Source organism: Scyliorhinus torazame, chromosome 9, assembly GCF_047496885.1.
Source record: "Scyliorhinus torazame isolate Kashiwa2021f chromosome 9, sScyTor2.1, whole genome shotgun sequence".
NCBI classification, from domain to species: Eukaryota; Metazoa; Chordata; class Chondrichthyes; order Carcharhiniformes; family Scyliorhinidae; genus Scyliorhinus; species Scyliorhinus torazame.
This window is the reverse complement of record NC_092715.1, coordinates 12,150,225-12,172,348: the sequence shown is the minus strand read 5'-3', so window position 1 is coordinate 12,172,348 and position 22,124 is coordinate 12,150,225. Positions and strand designations below refer to the sequence as shown.

The 22,124-nt window shown below is 54.2% G+C and overlaps 1 protein-coding gene across 2 annotated transcripts in view; it reads right to left on the bottom strand.

The window, feature by feature from the left end:
• The window catches only part of LOC140429064 (complement component C6-like), a 281,293-nt gene that overhangs the window by 69,708 nt on the left and 189,461 nt on the right, over positions 1-22,124 (bottom strand). For both annotated transcript variants that reach the window (XM_072515604.1, XM_072515605.1), the window contains exon 13: positions 850-976. In XM_072515604.1, the coding sequence (XP_072371705.1) occupies positions 850-976 (127 nt within the window). The remainder of the gene's footprint in view (positions 1-849; positions 977-22,124) is intronic.

Below are 22,124 nucleotides of genomic sequence, written 5' to 3'. Positions count from 1 at the left end.
TAGCCCAGCATTTATTGCCCATTGCTAATTGCCCCTTCAGAAGGTGGGGGTGAGCTGCCTTCTTGAACCGCTGCAGTCCCTGAGGTGTAGGTGCACCCACTGTGCTGTTAGGGAGGGAGTTCCAGGATGTTGCCCCGGCGACAGTGAAGGAACGGCCGATATATTTCCCAGTCCGGGTGGTGAGTGACTCGGAGGGGAGCCTCCAGGGGGTGGGGTTCCCAGGTACCTGCTGCTCTTGTTCTTCTAGATGGGAGTGGTCGTGGGTTTGGAAGGTGCTGTCTGAGGAGATCTTGCATAATGATGTTCCTGTTAACTAATCACAGTGACCAGTCTCTTTCTCCATCTCTCCTACGGACTCTGAGGAAAACCCCAATGTTTGGAGAGCAGTGGTAGTCTCTGAGATTCTGGACAACGAGAATGAATTTGTTTTTCTCATTCAATCGCACTGTCTCTGACACTGTCCCTGACACTGTCTCTGACACTGTCCCTGACACTGTCTCTGACACTGTCCCTGACGCTGTCTCTGACACTGTCCGTGACACTGTCCCCCTCTCATTCCAGTGGATACAGGTCCAGTTGGCCCAATCTTGCCTCATATTCCCCACTTGCCTGGATGAATGCAGCTCCAACATCTCTCAACACCATCCAGCTCTGAACGAGAGAGACACAGACTCAATACGAGAACACTGTTTCTCTCCCCTCAAAGCTGTCAGACCCGCTGACTCTGTCTCCACCCAGCATTTTGTATTTATTGCAGGTTTCCAGCACCCGCAGGATTTTGCTTTTATATTCTGGGCTATGTTTGCTGTGATCACAATATTGCCAGTCCATCCGGAGAGGTGGCCTTACCCTCAGGGAGCCGTTGTCTGGAGCCTTCGGTGTACGGCAGTAAACGGTGCTGCCAGTGGGATCCGGATTATCAATCTGATCATCAGCCTCTCTCCTCACCTCATCATCATTAACACACAGACTGCTTCTGCAGAAAGAGCAGAGGAAGGGCGAGCTCAGTCCAATCTGGCATCGACCATTTCTATCAGTGAGATCCCGCTCACAGGTCCCTCATCACTTTCACGGCTGCACGTAGCACAGTGGTTAGCACTGTGGCTTCACAGCGCCAGGGTCCCGGGTTCGATTCCCGACTTGGGTCACTGTCTGTGCGGAGTCTGCACGTTCTCCCCGTGTCTGCGTGGGTTTCCTCCGGGGGCTCCGGTTTCCTCCCACAGTCCAAAGACGTGCAGGTTAGGTGGATTGGCAACGCTAAATTGAGTTTGGGTGCGGTGCTCTTTCCAAGAGCCGGTGCAGACTCAAAGGGCCGAATGGCCTCCTTCCGCACTGTGAATTCTATGATAATCTATGATTAATCTAGGACAAAGGTTCAGCACAACATCGTGGGCCGAAGGGCCTGTTCTGAGCTGTATTTTCTATGTTCTATGTTCTATGTTAAATTGTCCTTAGCGACCAAAAAAAAAGGTTAGGAGGGGTTATTGGGTTACGGGGATAGGGTGGAAGTGAGGGCTTAAGTGGGTCGGTGCAGACTCGATGGCCGAATGGCCTCCTTCTGCACTGTATGTTCTGTGTTCTATGTTCTATAAGGTGGTCATTTCCGATGTCAAGCGTTACTCTGTTCCTCTGTCTACAGATGCTGCCAGAGCTGGGGAGCATCACCGGCCTTTCAGCTCCTAACTCACCCCAGCTCCGCTGTTTAGAACCAAACCTATGTAGTTTTGATTTGATTCAGTTGCAATGAGTGAGTACAAACATAGGACAGAGATTCTGCTCCCACTCTGTGCATACACACTCAGGATTAATACTCTTCTACCACTCTGTACACACACTTGCAATTAATACCCCTCTCCCACTCTGTGTGTACATGCTTGCGATTAATACGCCTCCCACTCTGTGTACACACACTCAGGATTAATACGCCTCTCCCAATCGGTGTACATACACTTGGGATTAATACTCCTCTCCTGCTTGAAGTGTTGGATGCTCTGAGATACAGAGGAACCAACACGGTTGCGATTGGTACAACGCAGTTTTATTCCTTTAAACTATTTATATAACAAACTTGGTACTCAGCTCGTGGTGACTGTGTGAGTGTCTGGCTTTGAGGTCCTTCCCTGTGCCGTCTCCTGATGGACTGCCCAGGAAGTGTCGTGTTTCTTGTTTTGTACTGTGTATGCTCTTGTCTGTGATTGGCTGTCGTGTTGTGTGCTAATTGGTCCATTGCTCTGTCTATCATTATGTATGTGTGTATGTGCTGTGATGTTCACTTGAATATCATGACATCCTCCCTTTTTTACAAGGTTTTGTGCCTACGTGGTTATAAATAGAAATGTGCAGCTAAATGTGTGTGTGTGTAATATTTACACCATGTACATGGGGCTTAACTATATACAAGGGGCGATGTCGGTGTGACATACTAATGAGGTTGTACCATAACAAAAAGAAAACGTGGAAATGTGGAACGATCAAACAAATCCCTGTAACGAGAAGAACATAGACATGTTAAAAAGGTGGTTGCATGAGTTCAACGTGTAAACAGTCTCATAAGTCCAGTCTAGTAGGTGGGCGACGAATTCGGGTTGACCGCCTCAAGGGTGGGTCGGGAACCAACGGCTGAGGTGCGAGCCTGGCCACGGGCGGCGACAGAAGGGGCATGGTATATGGCAGCTCCACGAAGTCGCTATCAGGAACCACGGGAGGACACGGCGTCTGTGTAGGGTCCCGTTGCGAGCGTGGAAGTAGGCGAAGAGCCCGGCGATTGCGCCTACGCACGGATCCATCAGGCATGCGAACCAGGAACGAGCGGGGAGCCACGTGTCGGAGAACTTCGGCAGGTGCTGACCAGCCACCTTCTGGTAGGTGGATGCAGACGTCGTCTCCAGGGGCCCGCGTGTCATATGACCTCTTCTGGCGACCGTGCTGCAGTTGCATCCTGTGCAGTACCGGAGCATGGTCTATTGTTGGTGCCAGGATGGAAGGCACAGTGGTTCTGAGGGCGCGACGCATCAGCAGCTGTGCTGGTGAGAGACCAGTGGCTAGTGGGGCCGAGCGATAGGCCAGCAGGGTGAGGTAGAAGTCCGACCCGGCAGCAGCAGCCTTGCAGAGGAGCCGCTTGGCAATGTGAATGCCCTTCTCTGCCTTTCCATTGGACTGGGGATGCAGAGGGCTGGACGTCACGTGTGTGAAGCCACACGAGGCAGCAAAGGACGACCATTCATGGCTGGCAAAACAGGGCCCGTTGTCCGACATGACAGTCATCGGAATGCCGTGGCGAGCAAAGGTGTCTTTGCAGGCCCTGATGACAGCAGACGATGTCAAATCGTGCAGGCGTATGACTTCTGGGTAGTTTGAGAAGTAGTCAACTATGATGACATAGTCCCTGCCGAGCGCGTGAAACAGGTCGACACCCACCTTCGCCCAGGGGGACGTCACCAGCTCATGGGGCAGAAGCGTCTCAGGAGGTTGCGCCGGCTGAAACCTTTGGCAGGTTGTACAGTTGAGCACCATGTTGGCAATATCGTCACTGATGCCCGGCCAGTATACCGCCTCTCGGGCCCTCCGTCTGCACTTCTCGACCCCCAAGTGGCCTTCGTGTAGTTGGTCGAGAACCAGCTGGCGCATACTGTGCGGAATCACAATCCGGTCCAGCTTCAGAAGGATCCCATCAATGACAGCCAGGTCGTCTCGGACATTGTAGAACTGCGGGCACTGCCCTTTGAGCCATCCTCCCATCATGTGGCACATCACTCGCTGTAAAAGGGGGTCGGCCGCTGTCTCTCGGCGGATACGGGTCAGACTGGAGTCGTCAGCCGGCACATTTGCCGATGTGAAAGCCACCTGTGCCTCGACCTGACATACAAACCCCTCCGCATCTGGCGGCGTGCTCACTGCTCTGGAGCGGGCATTGGCAACGATGAGGTCCTTCCCTGGGGTGTAGACCAGTTGGAAGTCGTACCGCCTGAGTTTAAGTAGGATGCGCTGGAGGCGAGGGGTCATCTCGTTCAGGTCCTTGTTTATTATGTTGACCAGGGGGCGGTGGTCAGTTTCGACAGTGAACCGTGGAAGACCATAGACGTAATCGTGGAACTTGTCGAAACCGGTTAGCAAGCCCAGGCACTCCTTTTCGATCTGCGCGTAGCGCTGCTCTGTGGGGGTCATGGCTCGCGATGCATAGGCAACCGGGGCCCATGGTGCCGTGTCATCCCTCTGCAGGAGTACTGCCCCAATGCCGGACTGGCATCAGTCGAGATTTTGGTGGCACGAGATGTGTCAAAGATCGCCAATACCGGTGCTGTAGTGAGTTTGCGTTTGAGCTCCTCCCATTCCAGCTGGTGTGTGTGTTGCCACTGGAACTGTGTGGATTTTCTGACGAGGTGGCGCAGAGTCGTCGTGTGGGAGGCAAGGTTGGGAATGAACTTCCCCAGGAAGTTGACCATGCCAAGGAAGCGTAGGACAGCCTTCTTGTCGGCCGGCTGTGGCATGGCTGTGATGGCGCTCACCTTGTCTGCATCCGGACGGACCCCTGACCGGGATATATGGTCCCCCAGGAACTTCAACTCGGTCTGGCCAAAGGAACACTTGGCTCGGTTGAGGCGCAGGCCGTTTTCCTGTATGCGGGCAAAAACGCGTTGGAGACGATGTATGTGCTCCTGCGGTGGATCAGATGATGACAGCGTCCACATATACGCGCACCCCTTCGATGCCTTTCATCATCTGCTCCATGATCCTATGGAAGACCTCGGATGCTGAGACGATGCCAAATGGCATCCGGTTGTAGCAGGACCTGCCGAAAGGGGTGTTGAAGGCGCATAGCTTTCGGCTGGAGGGATCACGTTGGATCTGCCAAAACCCCTTAGAAGCATCCAGTTTGGTAAATATTTTCGCCTGGGCCATTTCACTGGTGATCTCCTCCCGTTTGGGTATGGGATAATGTTCCCTCATAATATTATTATTGAGGTCTTTGGGGTCAATACGGATACGGAGCTCGCCAGAGGGCTTCTTGACACACACCATGGAGTTGATCCATGGCGTGGGCTCCGTGACCCTGGATAGGACCCCTTGGTCCTGGAGATCCTGCAGCTGCTGCTTGAGGCGGTCTTTAAGTGGCGCAGGGACTCTGCGAGGTGCGTGAATGACCGGGATGGCGTCCGGTTTGAGGCGAATTCGGTAGGTGTATGGCAGTGTTCCCATGCCCTCGAATGCCTCCTGGTTGTGGGCGAGGAGCGATTGGAGCTGTGCGTAGAACTCTACATCCGGGAAGTCAGATGTGCCGTCTGGAGAGAGAGAGAGAATTCGTTGCACAAGGTGGAGAGCCTTGCATGCCTGTGCGCCCAGCAGGGAGTCCTTCGATGAGCCAACTATCTCGAACGAGAGTGTGGCCGTGTATGTTTTGTGTGTCACCTGGAGCTGGCAGGATCCCATAACCGGGATAACGTTCCCGTTGCAGTCGACCATCCTGCACCGAGACGGCCGGATTAGTGGTCTGACCTTCATGGCGAAGAAGGCTGACCATGCTATGAGGTTGGTGGAGGCGCCAGTGTCCAGGTGGAAAGTGATCGGCGATCGGTTGAGCGCGGGAGCTGCGAGTCGGAGCGGAGATTTAAAAACCGCGGGAGCTGCGAGTCGGAGCGGAGATTTAAAAAGCTCAGGAGCTGCGAGTCGGAGCGGAGATTTAGAAAGATCGGGAGCTGCGAGTCGGAGCGGAGATTTAAAAAGCGCGGGAGCTGCGAGTCGGAGCGGAGATTTAAAAAGCGTGGGAGCTGCGAGTCAGAGCGGAGACTTAGAAAGAGCGGGAGCTGCGAGTCGGAGCGGAGATTTAAAAAGCAAGGGAGCTGAGAGTCGGAGCGGAGATTTAAAAAGCTCAGGAGCTGCGAGTCGGAACGGAGATTTAAAAAGCTCAGGAGCTGCGAGTCGGAGCGGAGATTTAGAAAGAGCGAGAGCTGCGAGTCGGAGCGGAGATTTAAAAAGCTCAGGAGCTGCGAGTCGGAGCGGAGATTTAAAAAGCTCAGGAGCTGCGAGTCGGAGCGGAGATTAAAAAAGCTCAGGAGCTGCGAGTCGGAGCGGAGATTTAGAAAGAGCGGGAGCTGCGAGTCGGAGCGGAGATTTAAAAAGCGTGGGAGCTGCGAGTCGGAGCGGAGATTTAGAAAGAGCGGGAGCTGCGAGTCGGAGCAGAGATTTAAAAAGCGTGGGAGCTGCGAGTCGGAGCGGAGATTTAAAAAGCGTGGGAGCTGCGAGTCGGAGCGGAGATTTAAAAAGCTCAGGAGCTGCGAGTCGGAGCGGAGATTTAGAAAGAGCGGGAGCTGCGAGTCGGAGCGGAGATTTAAAAAGCGCGGGAGCTGCGAGTCGGGGCGGAGATTTAAAAAGAGCGGGAGCTGCGAATCGGAGCGGAGATTTAAAAAGCTCAGGAGCAGCGAGTCGGAGCGGAGATTTAAAAAGCGTGGGAGCTGCGAGTCGGAGCGGAGATTTAGAAAGAGCGGGAGCTGCGAGTCGGAGCGGAGATTTAAAAAGAGCCGGAGCTGCGAGTCGGAGCGGAGATTTAAAAAGCGAGGGAGCTGCGAGTCGGAGCGGAGATTTAAAAAGCGCGGGAGCTGCGAGTCGGAGATTTAAAAAGCGCGGGAGCTGCGAATCGGAGCGGAGATTTAAAAAGCGCGGGAGCTGTGAGTCGAAGCGGAGATTTAAAAAGAGCGAGAGCTGCGAGTCGGAGCGGAGATTTAAAAAGAGCGGGAGCTGCGAGTCGGAGCGGAGATTTAAAAAGCTCAGGAGCTGCGAGTCGGAGCGGAGATTTAAAAAGCGTGGGAGCTGCGAGTCGGAGCAGAGATTTAAAAAGCGTGGGAGCTGCGAGTCGGAGCGGAGATTTAAAAAGAGCGAGAGCTGCGAATCGGAGCGGAGATTTAAAAAGCGAGGGAGCTGCGAGTCGGAGCGGAGATTTAAAAAGCGTGGGAGCTGCGAGTCGGAGCGGAGATTTAAAAAGCGGGGGGGCTGTGAGTCGAAGCGGAGATTTAAAAAGCGTGGGAGCTGCGAGTCGGAGCGGAGATTTAAAAAGCGGGGGGGCTGTGAGTCGAAGCGGAGATTTAAAAAGCGTGGGAGCTGCGAGTCGGAGCGGAGATTTAAAAAGCAAGGGAGCTGCGAGTCGGAGTGGAGATTTAGAAAGAGCGGGAGCTGCGAGTCGGAGCGGAGATTTAAAAAGCGTGGGAGCTGCGAGTCGGAGATTTAAAAAGAACAGGAGCTGCGAATCAGAGCCGAGATTTAAAAAGCGTGGGAGCTGCGAGTCGGAGCGGAGATTTAAAAAGCTCAGGAGCTGCGAGTCGGAGCGGAGATTTAAAAAGCGCGGGAGCTGCGAGTCGGAGCGGAGATTTAAAAAGCGCGGGAGCTGCGAGTCGGAGCGGAGATTTAGAAAGAGCGGGAGCTGCGAGTCAGAGCGGAGATTTAAAAAGCGAGGGAGCTGCGAGTCGGAGCGGAGATTTAAAAAGAGCGGGAGCTGCGAGTCGGAGCGGAGATTTAGAAAGAGCTGGAGCTGCGAGTCGGAGCGGAGATTTAAAAAGCGCGGGAGCTGCGAGTCAGAGCGGAGATTTAAAAAGCTCAGGAGCTGCGAGTCGGAGCGGAGATTTAGAAAGAGCGGGAGCTGCGAGTCGGAGATTTAAAAAGCGCGGGAGCTGCGAGTCGGAGCGGAGATTTAAAAAGCGCGGGAGCTGTGAGTCGAAGCGGAGATTTAAAAAGCGTGGGAGCTGCGAGTCGGAGCGGAGATTTAAAAAGCGGGGGGGCTGTGAGTCGAAGCGGAGATTTAAAAAGCGCGGGAGCTGCAAGTCGGAGCGGAGATTTAGAAAGAGCGGGAGCTGCGAGTCGGACCGGAGATTTAAAAAGCGCGGGAGCTGCGAGTCGGAGCGGAGATTTAAAAAGCTTAGGAGCTGCGAGTCGGAGCGGAGATTTAAAAAGCGAGGGAGCTGCGAGTCGGAGCGGAGATTTAAAAAGAGCGGGAGCTGCGAGTCGGAGCGGAGATTTAGAAAGAGCGGGAGCTGCGAGTCGGAGCGGAGATTTAAAAAGCGCGGGAGCTGCGAGTCGGAGCGGAGATTTAAAAAGCTCGGGAGCTGCGAGTCGGAGCGGAGATTTAGAAAGAGCGGGAGCTGCGAGTCGGAGCGGAGATTTAAAAAGCAAGGGAGCTGCGAGTCGGAGCGGAGATTTAAAAAGAGCCGGAGCTGCGAGTCGGAGCGGAGATTTAAAAAGAGCCGGAGCTGCGAGTCGGAGCGGAGATTTAAAAAGCGCGGGAGCTGCGAGTCGGAGCGGAGATTTAAAAAGCGCAGGAGCTGCGAGTCGGAGCGGAGATTTAGAAAGAGCGGGAGCTGCGAGTCGGAGCGGAGATTTAAAAAGCAAGGGAGCTGCGAGTCGGAGCGGAGATTTAAAAAGCGAGGGAGCTGCGAGTCGGAGCGGAGATATAAAAAGAGCGGGAGCTGCGAGTCGGAGCGGAGATTTAGAAAGAGCGGGAGCTGCGAGTCGGAGCGGAGATTTAAAAATCGCGGCAGCTGCGAGTCGGAGCGGAGATTTAAAAAGCGTGGCAGCTGCGAGTCGGAGCGGAGATTTAAAAAGCGCGGGAGCTGAGAGTCGGCGCGGAGATTTAAAAAGCGCGGGAGCTGAGAGTCGGCGCGGAGATTTAAAAAGCGTGGGAGCTGCGAGTCGGAGCGGAGATTTAAAAAGCGTGGGAGCTGCGAGTCGGAGCGGAGATTTAAAAAGCAAGGGAGCTGCGAGTCGGAGCGGAGATTTAAAAAGAGCGGGAGCTATGAGTCGGAGCGGAGATTTAAAAAGCAAGGGAGCTGCGAGTCGGAGCGGAGATTTAAAAAGCTCAGGAGCTGCGAGTCGGAGCGGAGATTTAAAAAGCGCGGGAGCTATGAGTCGGAGCGGAGATTTAAAAAGCGCGGGAGCTGTGAGTCGGAGCGGAGATTTAAAAAGCGTGGGAGCTGCGAGTCGGAGCGGAGATTTAAAAAGAGCGGGAGCTGCGAATCGGAGCGGAGATTTAAAAAGCGAGGGAGCTGCGAGTCGGAGCGGAGATTTAAAAAGCGTGGGAGCTGTGAGTCAGAGCGGAGATTTAAAAAGCGCGGGAGCTGCGAGTCGGAGCGGAGATTTAAAAAGCAAGGGATCTGTGAGTCGAAGCGGAGATTTAAAAAGCGTGGGAGCTGCGAGTCGGAGCGGAGATTTAAAAAACGGGGGGGCTGTGAGTCGAAGCGGAGATTTAAAAAGCGCGGGAGCTGCGAGTCGGAGGGGAGATTTAAAAAGCGCGGGAGCTGCGAGTCGGAGGGGAGATTTAAAAAGCGCGGGAGCTGCGAGTCGGAGTGGAGATTTAGAAAGAGCGGGAGCTGCGAGTCGGAGCGGAGATTTAAAAAGCGCGGGAGCTGCGAGTCGGAGTGGAGATTTAAAAAGCGTGGGAGCTGCGAGTCGGAGATTTAAAAAGAACAGGAGCTGCGAGTCGGAGCGGAGATTTAAAAAGCTCAGGAGCTGCGAGTCGGAGCGGAGATTTAAAAAGCGCGGGAGCTGCGAGTCGTAGCGGAGATTTAAAAAGCGCGGGAGCTGCGAGTCGGAGCGGAGATTTAGAAAGAGCGGGAGCTGCGAGTCAGAGCGGAGATTTAAAAAGCGAGGGAGCTGCGAGTCGGAGCAGAGATTTAAAAAGAGCGGGAGCTGCGAGTCGGAGCGGAGATTTAGAAAGAGCGGGAGCTGCGAGTCGGAGCGGAGATTTAAAAAGCTCAGGAGCTGCGAGTCGGAGCGGAGATTTAGAAAGAGCGGGAGCTGGGAGTCGGAGATTTAAAAAGCGCGGGAGCTGCGAGTCGGAGCGGAGATTTAAAAAGCGCGGGAGCTGTGAGTCGAAGCGGAGATTTAAAAAGCGTGGGAGCTGCGAGTCGGAGCGGAGATTTAAAAAGCGGGGGGGCTGTGAGTCGAAGCGGAGATTTAAAAAGCGCGGGAGCTGCAAGTCGGAGCGGAGATTTAGAAAGAGCGGGAGCTGCGAGTCGGAGAGGAGATTTAAAAAGCGCGGGAGCTGCGAGTCGGAGCGGTGATTTAAAAAGCTCAGGAGCTGCGAGTCGGAGCGGAGATTTAAAAAGAGCGGGAGCTGCGAGTCGGAGCGGAGATTTAAAAAGCGCGGGAGCTGCGAGTCGGAGCGGAGATTTAAAAAGAGCGGGAGCTGCGAGTCGGAGCGGAGATTTAGAAAGAGCGGGAGCTGCGAGTCGGAGCGGAGATTTAAAAAGCGCGGGAGCTGCGAGTCGGAGCGGAGATTTAAAAAGTTCAGGAGCTGCGAGTCGGAGCGGAGATTTAGAAAGAGCGGGAGCTGAGAGTCGGAGCGGAGATTTAAAAAGCGTGGGAGCTGCGAGTCGGAGATTTAAAAAGAACAGGAGCTGCGAATCAGAGCCGAGATTTAAAAAGCGTGGGAGCTGCGAGTCGGAGCGGAGATTTAAAAAGCGCGGGTGCTGCGAGTCGGAGATTTAAAAAGCGCGGGAGCTGCGAGTCGGAGCAGAGATTTAAAAAGCGTGGGAGCTGCGAGTCGGAGCAGAGATTTAAAAAGAGCGGGAGCTGCGAGTCGGAGCGGAGATTTAAAAAGAGCCGGAGCTGCGAGTCGGAGCGGAGATTTAAAAAGCGCGGGAGCTGCGAGTCGGAGATTTATAAAGAGCAGGAGATGAGAGTCGGAGCGGAGATTTAAAAAGAGCGGGAGCTGCGAGTCGGAGCAGAGATTTAAAAAGCGTGGGAGCTGCGAGTCGGAGCAGAGATTTAAAAAGCGCGGGAGCTGCGAGTCGGAGCGGAGATTTAAAAAGAGCGGGAGCTGCGAGTCGGAGCAGAGATTTAAAAAGCGCGGGAGCTGCGAGTCGGAGATTTAAAAAGCGCGGGAGCTGCGAGTCGGAGCAGAGATTTAAAAAGAGCGAGAGCTGCGAGTCGGAGATTTAAAAAGCGCAGGAGCTGCGAGTCGGAGCAGAGATTTAAAAAGCGAGGGAGCTGCGAGTCAGAGCGGATATTTAAAAAGCGCGGGAACTATGAGTCGGAGCGGAGATTGAAAAAGCGCGGGAGCTGCGAGTCGGAGCGGAGATTTAAAAAGCGTGGGAGCTATGAGTTGGAGCGGAGATTGAAAAAGCGCGGGAGCTGCGAGTCAGAGCGGATATTTAAAAAGCGCGGGAGCTATGAGTCGGAGCGGAGATTTAAAAAGAGCGGGAGCTGCGAGTCGGTGCGGAGATTTAAAAAGAGCGGGAGCTGCGAGTCGGTGCGGAGATTTAAAAAGCGCGGGAGCTGCGAGTCGGAGCGGAGATTTAAAAAGCTCAGGAGCTGCGAGTCGGAGCGGAGATTTAAAAAGAGCGGGAGCTGCGAGTCGGTGCGGAGATTTAAAAAGCGCGGGAGCTGCGAGTCGGAGCGGAGATTTAAAAAGCTCAGGAGCTGCGAGTCGGAGATTTAAAAAGAACAGGAGCTGCGAGTCAGAGCGGAGATATAAAAAGCGTGGGAGCTGCGAGTCGGAGATTTAAAAAGAACAGGAGCTGCGAATCAGAGCCGAGATTTAAAAAGCGTGGGAGCTGCGAGTCGGAGCGGAGATTTAGAAAGAGCGGGAGCTGCGAGTCAGAGCGGAGATTTAAAAAGCGTGGGAGCTGCGAGTCGGAGCAGAGATTTAAAAAGAGTGGGAGCTGCGAGTCGGAGCGGAGATTTAAAAAGAGCCGGAGCTGCGAGTCGGAGCGGTGATTTAAAAAGCGCGGGAGCTGCGAGTCGGAGATATTTAAAGAGCAGGAGCTGAGAGTCGGAGCGGAGATTTAAAACGAGCGGGAGCTGCGAGTCGGAGCAGAGATTTAAAAAGCGTGGGAGCTGCGAGTCGGAGCAGAGATTTAAAAAGCGCGGGAGCTGCGAGTCGGAGCGGAGATTTAAAAAGAGCGGGAGCTGCGAGTCGGAGCAGAGATTTAAAAAGCGCGGGAGCTGCGAGTCGGAGATTTAAAAAGCGCGGGAGCTGCGAGTCGGAGCAGAGATTTAAAAAGAGCGGGAGCTGCGAGTCGGAGATTTAAAAAGCGCAGGAGCTGCGAGTCGGAGCGGAGATTTAAAAAGAGCGGGAGCTGCGAGTCGGAGCAGAGATTTAAAAAGAGCTGGAGCTGCGAGTCGGAGCGGAGATTTAAAAAGGGCGGGAGCTGCGAGTCGGAGATTTATAAAGAGCAGGAGCTGAGAGTCGGAGTAGAGATTTAAAAAGAGCGGGAGCTGCGAGTCGGAGCAGAGATTTAAAAAGCGTGGGAGCTGCGAGTCGGAGCAGAGAATTAAAAAGCGCGGGAGCTGCGAGTCGGAGCGGAGATTTAAAAAGAGCAGGAGCTGCGAGTCGGAGCAGAGATTTAAAAAGCGCGGGAGCTGCGAGTCGGAGATTTAAAAAGCGCGGGAGCTGCGAGTCGGAGCAGAGAATTAAAAAGAGCGAGAGCTGCGAGTCGGAGATTTAAAAAGGGCAGGAGCTGCGAGTCGGAGCAGAGATTTAAAAAGCGAGGGAGCTGCGAGTCAGAGCGGATATTTAAAAAGCGCGGGAACTATGAGTCGGAGCGGAGATTGAAAAAGCGCGGGAGCTGCGAGTCGGAGCGGAGATTTAAAAAGCGTGGGAGCTATGAGTTGGAGCGGAGATTGAAAAAGCGCGGGAGCTGCGAGTCAGAGCGGATATTTAAAAAGCGCGGGAGCTATGAGTCGGAGCGGAGATTGAAAAAGCGTGGGAGCTGCGAGTTGGAGCGGAGATTTAAAAAGCGTGGGAGCTGCGAGTCGGAGCGGAGATTTAAAAAGAGCGGGAGCTGCGAGTCGGTGCGGAGATTTAAAAAGCGCGGGAGCTGCGAGTCGGAGCGGAGATTTAAAAAGCTCAGGAGCTGCGAGTCGGAGATTTAAAAAGAACAGGAGCTGCGAGTCAGAGCGGAGATATAAAAAGCGTGGGAGCTGCGAGTCGGAGATTTAAAAAGAACAGGAGCTGCGAATCAGAGCCGAGATTTAAAAAGCGTGGGAGCTGCGAGTCGGAGCGGAGATTTAGAAAGAGCGGGAGCTGCGAGTCAGAGCGGAGATTTAAAAAGCGTGGGAGCTGCGAGTCGGAGCAGAGATTTAAAAAGAGTGGGAGCTGCGAGTCGGAGCGGAGATTTAAAAAGAGCCGGAGCTGCGAGTCGGAGCGGTGATTTAAAAAGCGCGGGAGCTGCGAGTCGGAGATATTTAAAGAGCAGGAGCTGAGAGTCGGAGCGGAGATTTAAAACGAGCGGGAGCTGCGAGTCGGAGCAGAGATTTAAAAAGCGTGGGAGCTGCGAGTCGGAGCAGAGATTTAAAAAGCGCGGGAGCTGCGAGTCGGAGCGGAGATTTAAAAAGAGCGGGAGCTGCGAGTCGGAGCAGAGATTTAAAAAGCGCGGGAGCTGCGAGTCGGAGATTTAAAAAGCGCGGGAGCTGCGAGTCGGAGCAGAGATTTAAAAAGAGCGGGAGCTGCGAGTCGGAGATTTAAAAAGCGCAGGAGCTGCGAGTCGGAGCGGAGATTTAAAAAGAGCGGGAGCTGCGAGTCGGAGCAGAGATTTAAAAAGAGCTGGAGCTGCGAGTCGGAGCGGAGATTTAAAAAGGGCGGGAGCTGCGAGTCGGAGATTTATAAAGAGCAGGAGCTGAGAGTCGGAGTAGAGATTTAAAAAGAGCGGGAGCTGCGAGTCGGAGCAGAGATTTAAAAAGAGTGGGAGCTGCGAGTCGGAGCAGAGAATTAAAAAGCACGGGAGCTGCGAGTCGGAGCGGAGATTTAAAAAGAGCGGGAGCTGCGAGTCGGAGCAGAGATTTAAAAAGCGCGGGAGCTGCGAGTCGGAGATTTAAAAAGCGCGGGAGCTGCGAGTCGGAGCAGAGAATTAAAAAGAGCGAGAGCTGCGAGTCGGAGATTTAAAAAGCGCAGGAGCTGCGAGTCGGAGCAGAGATTTAAAAAGCGAGGGAGCTGCGAGTCAGAGCGGATATTTAAAAAGCGCGGGAACTATGAGTCGGAGCGGAGATTGAAAAAGCGCGGGAGCTGCGAGTCGGAGCGGAGATTTAAAAAGCGTGGGAGCTATGAGTTGGAGCGGAGATTGAAAAAGCGCGGGAGCTGCGAGTCAGAGCGGATATTTAAAAAGCGCGGGAGCTATGAGTCGGAGCGGAGATTGAAAAAGCGTGGGAGCTGCGAGTTGGAGCGGAGATTTAAAAAGCGTGGGAGCTGCGAGTCGGAGCGGAGATTTAAAAAGAGCGGGAGCTGCGAGTCGGTGCGGAGATTTAAAAAGCGCGGGAGCTGCGAGTCGGAGCGGAGATTTAAAAAGCTCAGGAGCTGCGAGTCGGAGATTTAAAAAGAACAGGAGCTACGAGTCAGAGCGGAGATTTAAAAAGCGCGGGAGCTGCGAGTCGGAGATTTATAAAGAGCAGGAGCTGCGAGTCGGAGATTTAAAAAGCGCGGGAGCTGCGAGTCGGAGCAGAGATTTAAAAAGCGTGGGAGCTGCGAGTCGGAGCAGAGATTTAAAAAGAGCGGGAGCTGCGAGTCGGAGCGGAGATTTAAAAAGAGCCGGAGCTGCGAGACGGAGCGGAGATTTAAAAAGGGCGGGAGCTGCGAGTCGGAGATTTATAAAGAGCAGGAGCTGAGAGTCGGAGTAGAGATTTAAAAAGAGCGGGAGCTGCGAGTCGGAGCAGAGATTTAAAAAGCGTGGGAGCTGCGAGTCGGAGCAGAGATTTAAAAAGCGCGGGAGCTGCGAGTCGGAGCGGAGATTTAAAAAGAGCGGGAGCTGCGAGTCGGAGCAGAGATTTAAAAAGCGCGGGAGCTGCGAGTCGGAGATTTAAAAAGCGCGGGAGCTGCGAGTCGGAGATTTAAAAAGAACAGGAGCTGCGAGTCGGAGCGGAGATTTAAAAAGCTCGGGAGCTGCGAGTCGGAGATTTATAAAGAGCAGGAGCTGCGAGTCGGAGCGGAGATTTAAAAAGCGCGGGAGCTGCGAGTCGGAGATTTAAAAAGCGCGGGAGCTGCGAGTCGGAGCAGAGATTTAAAAAGCGTGGGAGCTGCGAGTCGGAGCAGAGATTTAAAAAGAGTGGGAGCTGCGAGTCGGAGCGGAGATTTAAAAAGAGCCGGAGCTGCGAGTCGGAGCGGTGATTTAAAAAGCGCGGGAGCTGCGAGTCGGAGATATTTAAAGAGCAGGAGCTGAGAGTCGGAGCGGAGATTTAAAACGAGCGGGAGCTGCGAGTCGGAGCGGAGATTTAGAAAGAGCGGGAGCTGCGAGTCAGAGCGGAGATTTAAAAAGCGAGGGAGCTGCGAGTCGGAGCGGAGATTTAAAAAGAGCGGGAGCTGCGAGTCGGAGCGGAGATTTAGAAAGAGCTGGAGCTGCGAGTCGGAGCGGAGATTTAAAAAGCGCGGGAGCTGCGAGTCGGAGCGGAGATTTAAAAAGCTCAGGAGCTGCGAGTCGGAGCGGAGATTTAGAAAGAGCGGGAGCTGCGAGTCGGAGATTTAAAAAGCGCGGGAGCTGCGAGTCGGAGCGGAGATTTAAAAACCGCGGGAGCTGTGAGTCGAAGCGGAGATTTAAAAAGCGTGGGAGCTGCGAGTCGGAGCGGAGATTTAAAAAGCGGGGGGGCTGTGAGTCGAAGCGGAGATTTAAAAAGCGCGGGAGCTGCAAGTCGGAGCGGAGATTTAGAAAGAGCGGGAGCTGCGAGTCGGAGCGGAGATTTAAAAAGCGCGGGAGCTGCGAGTCGGAGCGGAGATTTAAAAAGCTTAGGAGCTGCGAGTCGGAGCGGAGATTTAAAAAGCGCGGGAGCTGCGAGTCGGAGCGGAGATTTAAAAAGCGCGGGAGCTGCGAGTCGGAGCGGAGATTTAAAAAGCGAGGGAGCTGCGAGTCGGAGCAGAGATTTAAAAAGAGTGGGAGCTGCGAGTCGGAGCGGAGATTTAGAAAGAGCGGGAGCTGCGAGTCGGAGCGGAGATTTAAAAAGCGCGGGAGCTGCGAGTCGGAGCGGAGATTTAAAAAGCTCAGGAGCTGCGAGTCGGAGCGGAGATTTAGAAAGAGCGGGAGCTGCGAGTCGGAGCGGAGATTTAAAAAGCAAGGGAGCTGCGAGTCGGAGCGGAGATTTAAAAAGAGCCGGAGCTGCGAGTCGGAGCGGAGATTTAAAAAGAGCCGGAGCTGCGAGTCGGAGCGGAGATTTAAAAAGCGCGGGAGCTGCGAGTCGGAGCGGAGATTTAAAAAGCGCGGGAGCTGCGAGTCGGAGCGGAGATTTAGAAAGAGCGGGAGCTGCGAGTCGGAGCGGAGATTTAAAAAGCAAGGGAGCTGCGAGTCGGAGCGGAGATTTAAAAAGCGAGGGAGCTGCGAGTCGGAGCGGAGATATAAAAAGAGCGGGAGCTGCGAGTCGGAGCGGAGATTTAGAAAGAGCGGGAGCTGCGAGTCGGAGCGGAGATTTAAAAATCGCGGCAGCTGCGAGTCGGAGCGGAGATTTAAAAAGCGTGGCAGCTGCGAGTCGGAGCGGAGATTTAAAAAGCGCGGGAGCTGAGAGTCGGCGCGGAGATTTAAAAAGCGCGGGAGCTGAGAGTCGGCGCGCAGATTTAAAAAGCGTGGGAGCTGCTAGTCGGAGCGGAGATTTAAAAAGCGTGGGAGCTGCGAGTCGGAGCGGAGATTTAAAAAGCAAGGGAGCTGCGAGTCGGAGCGGAGATTTAAAAAGAGCGGGAGCTGCGAATCGGAGCGGAGATTTAAAAAGCGAGGGAGCTGCGAGTCGGAGCGGAGATTTAAAAAGCGTGGGAGCTGCGAGTCGGAGCGGAGATTTAAAAAACGGGGGGGCTGTGAGTCGAAGCGGAGATTTAATAAGCGCGGGAGCTGCGAGTCGGAGGGGAGATTTAAAAAGCGCGGGAGCTGCGAGTCGGAGGGGAGATTTAAAAAGCGCGGGAGCTGCGAGTCGGAGTGGAGATTTAGAAAGAGCGGGAGCTGCGAGTCGGAGCGGAGATTTAAAAAGCGCGGGAGCTGCGAGTCGGAGTGGAGATTTAAAAAGCGTGGGAGCTGCGAGTCGGAGATTTAAAAAGAACAGGAGCTGCGAGTCGGAGCGGAGATTTAAAAAGCTCAGGAGCTGCGAGTCGGAGCGGAGATTTAAAAAGCGCGGGAGCTGCGAGTCGTAGCGGAGATTTAAAAAGCGCGGGAGCTGCGAGTCGGAGCGGAGATTTAGAAAGAGCGGGAGCTGCGAGTCAGAGCGGAGATTTAAAAAGCGAGGGAGCTGCGAGTCGGAGCAGAGATTTAAAAAGAGCGGGAGCTGCGAGTCGGAGCGGAGATTTAGAAAGAGCGGGAGCTGCGAGTCGGAGCGGAGATTTAAAAAGCTCAGGAGCTGCGAGTCGGAGCGGAGATTTAGAAAGAGCGGGAGCTGGGAGTCGGAGATTTAAAAAGCGCGGGAGCTGCGAGTCGGAGCGGAGATTTAAAAAGCGCGGGAGCTGTGAGTCGAAGCGGAGATTTAAAAAGCGTGGGAGCTGCGAGTCGGAGCGGAGATTTAAAAAGCGGGGGGGCTGTGAGTCGAAGCGGAGATTTAAAAAGCGCGGGAGCTGCAAGTCGGAGCGGAGATTTAGAAAGAGCGGGAGCTGCGAGTCGGAGAGGAGATTTAAAAAGCGCGGGAGCTGCGAGTCGGAGCGGTGATTTAAAAAGCTCAGGAGCTGCGAGTCGGAGCGGAGATTTAAAAAGCGCGGGAGCTGCGAGTCGGAGCGGAGATTTAAAAAGCGCGGGAGCTGCGAGTCGGAGCGGAGATTTAATAAGCGAGCGAGCTGTGAGTCGGAGCGGAGATTTAAAAAGAGCGGGAGCTGCGAGTCGGAGCGGAGATTTAGAAAGAGCGGGAGCTGCGAGTCGGAGCGGAGATTTAAAAAGCGCGGGAGCTGCGAGTCGGAGCGGAGATTTAAAAAGTTCAGGAGCTGCGAGTCGGAGCGGAGATTTAGAAAGAGCGGGAGCTGCGAGTCGGAGCGGAGATTTAAAAAGCGTGGGCGCTGCGAGTCGGAGATTTAAAAAGAACAGGAGCTGCGAATCAGAGCCGAGATTTAAAAAGCGTGGGAGCTGCGAGTCGGAGCGGAGATTTAAAAAGCGCGGGTGCTGCGAGTCGGAGATTTAAAAAGCGCTGGAGCTGCGAGTCGGAGCAGAGATTTAAAAAGCGTGGGAGCTGCGAGTCGGAGCAGAGATTTAAAAAGAGCGGGAGCTGCGAGTCGGAGCGGAGATTTAAAAAGAGCCGGAGCTGCGAGTCGGAGCGGAGATTTAAAAAGCGCGGGAGCTGCGAGTCGGAGATTTATAAAGAGCAGGAGATGAGAGTCGGAGCGGAGATTTAAAAAGAGCGGGAGCTGCGAGTCGGAGCAGAGATTTAAAAAGCGTGGGAGCTGCGAGTCGGAGCAGAGATTTAAAAAGCGCGGGAGCTGCGAGTCGGAGCGGAGATTTAAAAAGAGCGGGAGCTGCGAGTCGGAGCAGAGATTTAAAAAGCGCGGGAGCTGCGAGTCGGAGATTTAAAAAGCGCGGGAGCTGCGAGTCGGAGCAGAGATTTAAAAAGAGCGAGAGCTGCGAGTCGGAGATTTAAAAACGCAGGAGCTGCGAGTCGGAGCAGAGATTTAAAAAGCGAGGGAGCTGCGAGTCAGAGCGGCGATTTAAAAAGCGCGGGAACTATGAGTCGGAGCGGAGATTGAAAAAGCGCGGGAGCTGCGAGTCGGAGCGGAGATTTAAAAAGCGTGGGAGCTATGAGTTGGAGCGGAGATTGAAAAAGCGTGGGAGCTGCGAGTTGGAGCGGAGATTTAAAAAGCGTGGGAGCTGCGAGTCGGAGCGGATATTTAAAAAGAGCGGGAGCTGCGAGTCGGTGCGGAGATTTAAAAAGCGCGGGAGCTGCGAGTCGGAGCGGAGATTTAAAAAGCTCAGGAGCTGCGAGTCGGAGATTTAAAAAGAACAGGAGCTGCGAGTCAGAGCGGAGATATAAAAAGCGCGGAAGCTGCGAGTCGGAGATTTATAAAGAGCAGGAGCTGCGAGTCGGAGATTTAAAAAGCGCGGGAGCTGCGAGTCGGAGCAGAGATTTAAAAAGCGTGGGAGCTGCGAGTCGGAGCAGAGATTTAAAAAGAGCGGGAGCTGCGAGTCGGAGCGGAGATTTAAAAAGAGCTGGAGCTGCGAGTCGGAGCGGAGATTTAAAAAGGGCGGGAGATGCGAGTCGGAGATTTATAAAGAGCAGGAGCTGAGAGTCGGAGTAGAGATTTAAAAAGAGCGGGAGCTGCGAGTCGGAGCAGAGATTTAAAAAGCGTGGGAGCTGCGAGTCGGAGCAGAGAATTAAAAAGCGCGGGAGCTGCGAGTCGGAGCGGAGGTTTAAAAAGAGCGGGAGCTGCGAGTCGGAGCAGAGATTTAAAAAGCGCGGGAGCTGCGAGTCGGAGATTTAAAAAGCGCGGGAGCTGCGAGTCGGAGCAGAGAATTAAAAAGAGCGAGAGCTGTGAGTCGGAGATTTAAAAAGCGCAGGAGCTGCGAGTCGGAGCAGAGATTTAAAAAGCGAGGGAGCTGCGAGTCAGAGCGGATATTTAAAAAGCGCGGGAACTATGAGTCGGAGCGGAGATTGAAAAAGCGCGGGAGCTGCGAGTCGGAGTGGAGATTTAAAAAGCGTGGGAGCTATGAGTTGGAGCGGAGATTGAAAAAGCGCGGGAGCTGCGAGTCAGAGCGGATATTTAAAAAGCGCGGGAGCTATGAGTCGGAGCGGAGATTGAAAAAGCGTGGGAGCTGCGAGTTGGAGCGGAGATTTAAAAAGCGTGGGAGCTGCGAGTCGGAGCGGAGATTTAAAAAGAGCGGGAGCTGCGAGTCGGTGCGGAGATTTAAAAAGCGAGGGAGCTGCGAGTCGGAGCGGAGATTTAAAAAGCTCAGGAGCTGCGAGTCGGAGATTTAAAAAGAACAGGAGCTACGAGTCAGAGCGGAGATTTAAAAAGCGCGGGAGCTGCGAGTCGGAGATTTATAAAGAGCAGGAGCTGCGAGTCGGAGATTTAAAAAGCGCGGGAGCTGCGAGTCGGAGCAGAGATTTAAAAAGCGTGGGAGCTGCGAGTCGGAGCAGAGATTTAAAAAGAGCGGGAGCTGCGAGTCGGAGCGGAGATTTAAAAAGAGCCGGAGCTGCGAGTCGGAGCGGAGATTTAAAAAGGGCGGGAGCTGCGAGTCGGAGATTTATAAAGAGCAGGAGCTGCGAGTCGGAGCGGAGATTTAAAAAGCGCGGGAGCTGCGAGTCGGAGCGGAGATTTAAAAAGCGCGGGAGCTGCGAGTCGGAGCGGAGATTTAAAAAGCGAGGGAGCTGCGAGTCGGAGCAGAGATTTAAAAAGAGTGGGAGCTGCGAGTCGGAGCGGAGATTTAGAAAGAGCGGGAGCTGCGAGTCGGAGCGGAGATTTAAAAAGCGCGGGAGCTGCGAGTCGGAGCGGAGATTTAAAAAGCTCAGGAGCTGCGAGTCGGAGCGGAGATTTAGAAAGAGCGGGAGCTGCGAGTCGGAGCGGAGATTTAAAAAGCAAGGGAGCTGCGAGTCGGAGCGGAGATTTAAAAAGAGCCGGAGCTGCGAGTCGGAGCGGAGATTTAAAAAGAGCCGGAGCTGCGAGTCGGAGCGGAGATTTAAAAAGCGCGGGAGCTGCGAGTCGGAGCGGAGATTTAAAAAGCGCGGGAGCTGCGAGTCGGAGCGGAGATTTAGAAAGAGCGGGAGCTGCGAGTCGGAGCGGAGATTTAAAAAGCAAGGGAGCTGCGAGTCGGAGCGGAGATTTAAAAAGCGAGGGAGCTGCGAGTCGGAGCGGAGATATAAAAAGAGCGGGAGCTGCGAGTCGGAGCGGAGATTTAGAAAGAGCGGGAGCTGCGAGTCGGAGCGGAGATTTAAAAATCGCGGCAGCTGCGAGTCGGAGCGGAGATTTAAAAAGCGTGGCAGCTGCGAGTCGGAGCGGAGATTTAAAAAGCGCGGGAGCTGAGAGTCGGCGCGGAGATTTAAAAAGCGCGGGAGCTGAGAGTCGGCGCGCAGATTTAAAAAGCGTGGGAGCTGCAAGTCGGAGCGGAGATTTAAAAAGCGTGGGAGCTGCGAGTCGGAGCGGAGATTTAAAAAGCAAGGGAGCTGCGAGTCGGAGCGGAGATTTAAAAAGAGCGGGAGCTGCGAATCGGAGCGGAGATTTAAAAAGCGAGGGAGCTGCGAGTCGGAGCGGAGATTTAAAAAGCGTGGGAGCTGCGAGTCGGAGCGGAGATTTAAAAAACGGGGGGGCTGTGAGTCGAAGCGGAGATTTAAAAAGCGCGGGAGCTGCGAGTCGGAGGGGAGATTTAAAAAGCGCGGGAGCTGCGAGTCGGAGGGGAGATTTAAAAAGCGCGGGAGCTGCGAGTCGGAGTGGAGATTTAGAAAGAGCGGGAGCTGCGAGTCGGAGCGGAGATTTAAAAAGCGCGGGAGCTGCGAGTCGGAGTGGAGATTTAAAAAGCGTGGGAGCTGCGAGTCGGAGATTTAAAAAGAACAGGAGCTGCGAGTCGGAGCGGAGATTTAAAAAGCTCAGGAGCTGCGAGTCGGAGCGGAGATTTAAAAAGCGCGGGAGCTGCGAGTCGTAGCGGAGATTTAAAAAGCGCGGGAGCTGCGAGTCGGAGCGGAGATTTAGAAAGAGCGGGAGCTGCGAGTCAGAGCGGAGATTTAAAAAGCGAGGGAGCTGCGAGTCGGAGCAGAGATTTAAAAAGAGCGGGAGCTGCGAGTCGGAGCGGAGATTTAGAAAGAGCGGGAGCTGCGAGTCGGAGCGGAGATTTAAAAAGCTCAGGAGCTGCGAGTCGGAGCGGAGATTTAGAAAGAGCGGGAGCTGGGAGTCGGAGATTTAAAAAGCGCGGGAGCTGCGAGTCGGAGCGGAGATTTAAAAAGCGCGGGAGCTGTGAGTCGAAGCGGAGATTTAAAAAGCGTGGGAGCTGCGAGTCGGAGCGGAGATTTAAAAAGCGGGGGGGCTGTGAGTCGAAGCGGAGATTTAAAAAGCGCGGGAGCTGCAAGTCGGAGCGGAGATTTAGAAAGAGCGGGAGCTGCGAGTCGGAGAGGAGATTTAAAAAGCGCGGGAGCTGCGAGTCGGAGCGGTGATTTAAAAAGCTCAGGAGCTGCGAGTCGGAGCGGAGATTTAAAGAGCGCGGGAGCTGCGAGTCGGAGCGGAGATTTAAAAAGCGCGGGAGCTGCGAGTCGGAGCGGAGATTTAATAAGCGAGCGAGCTG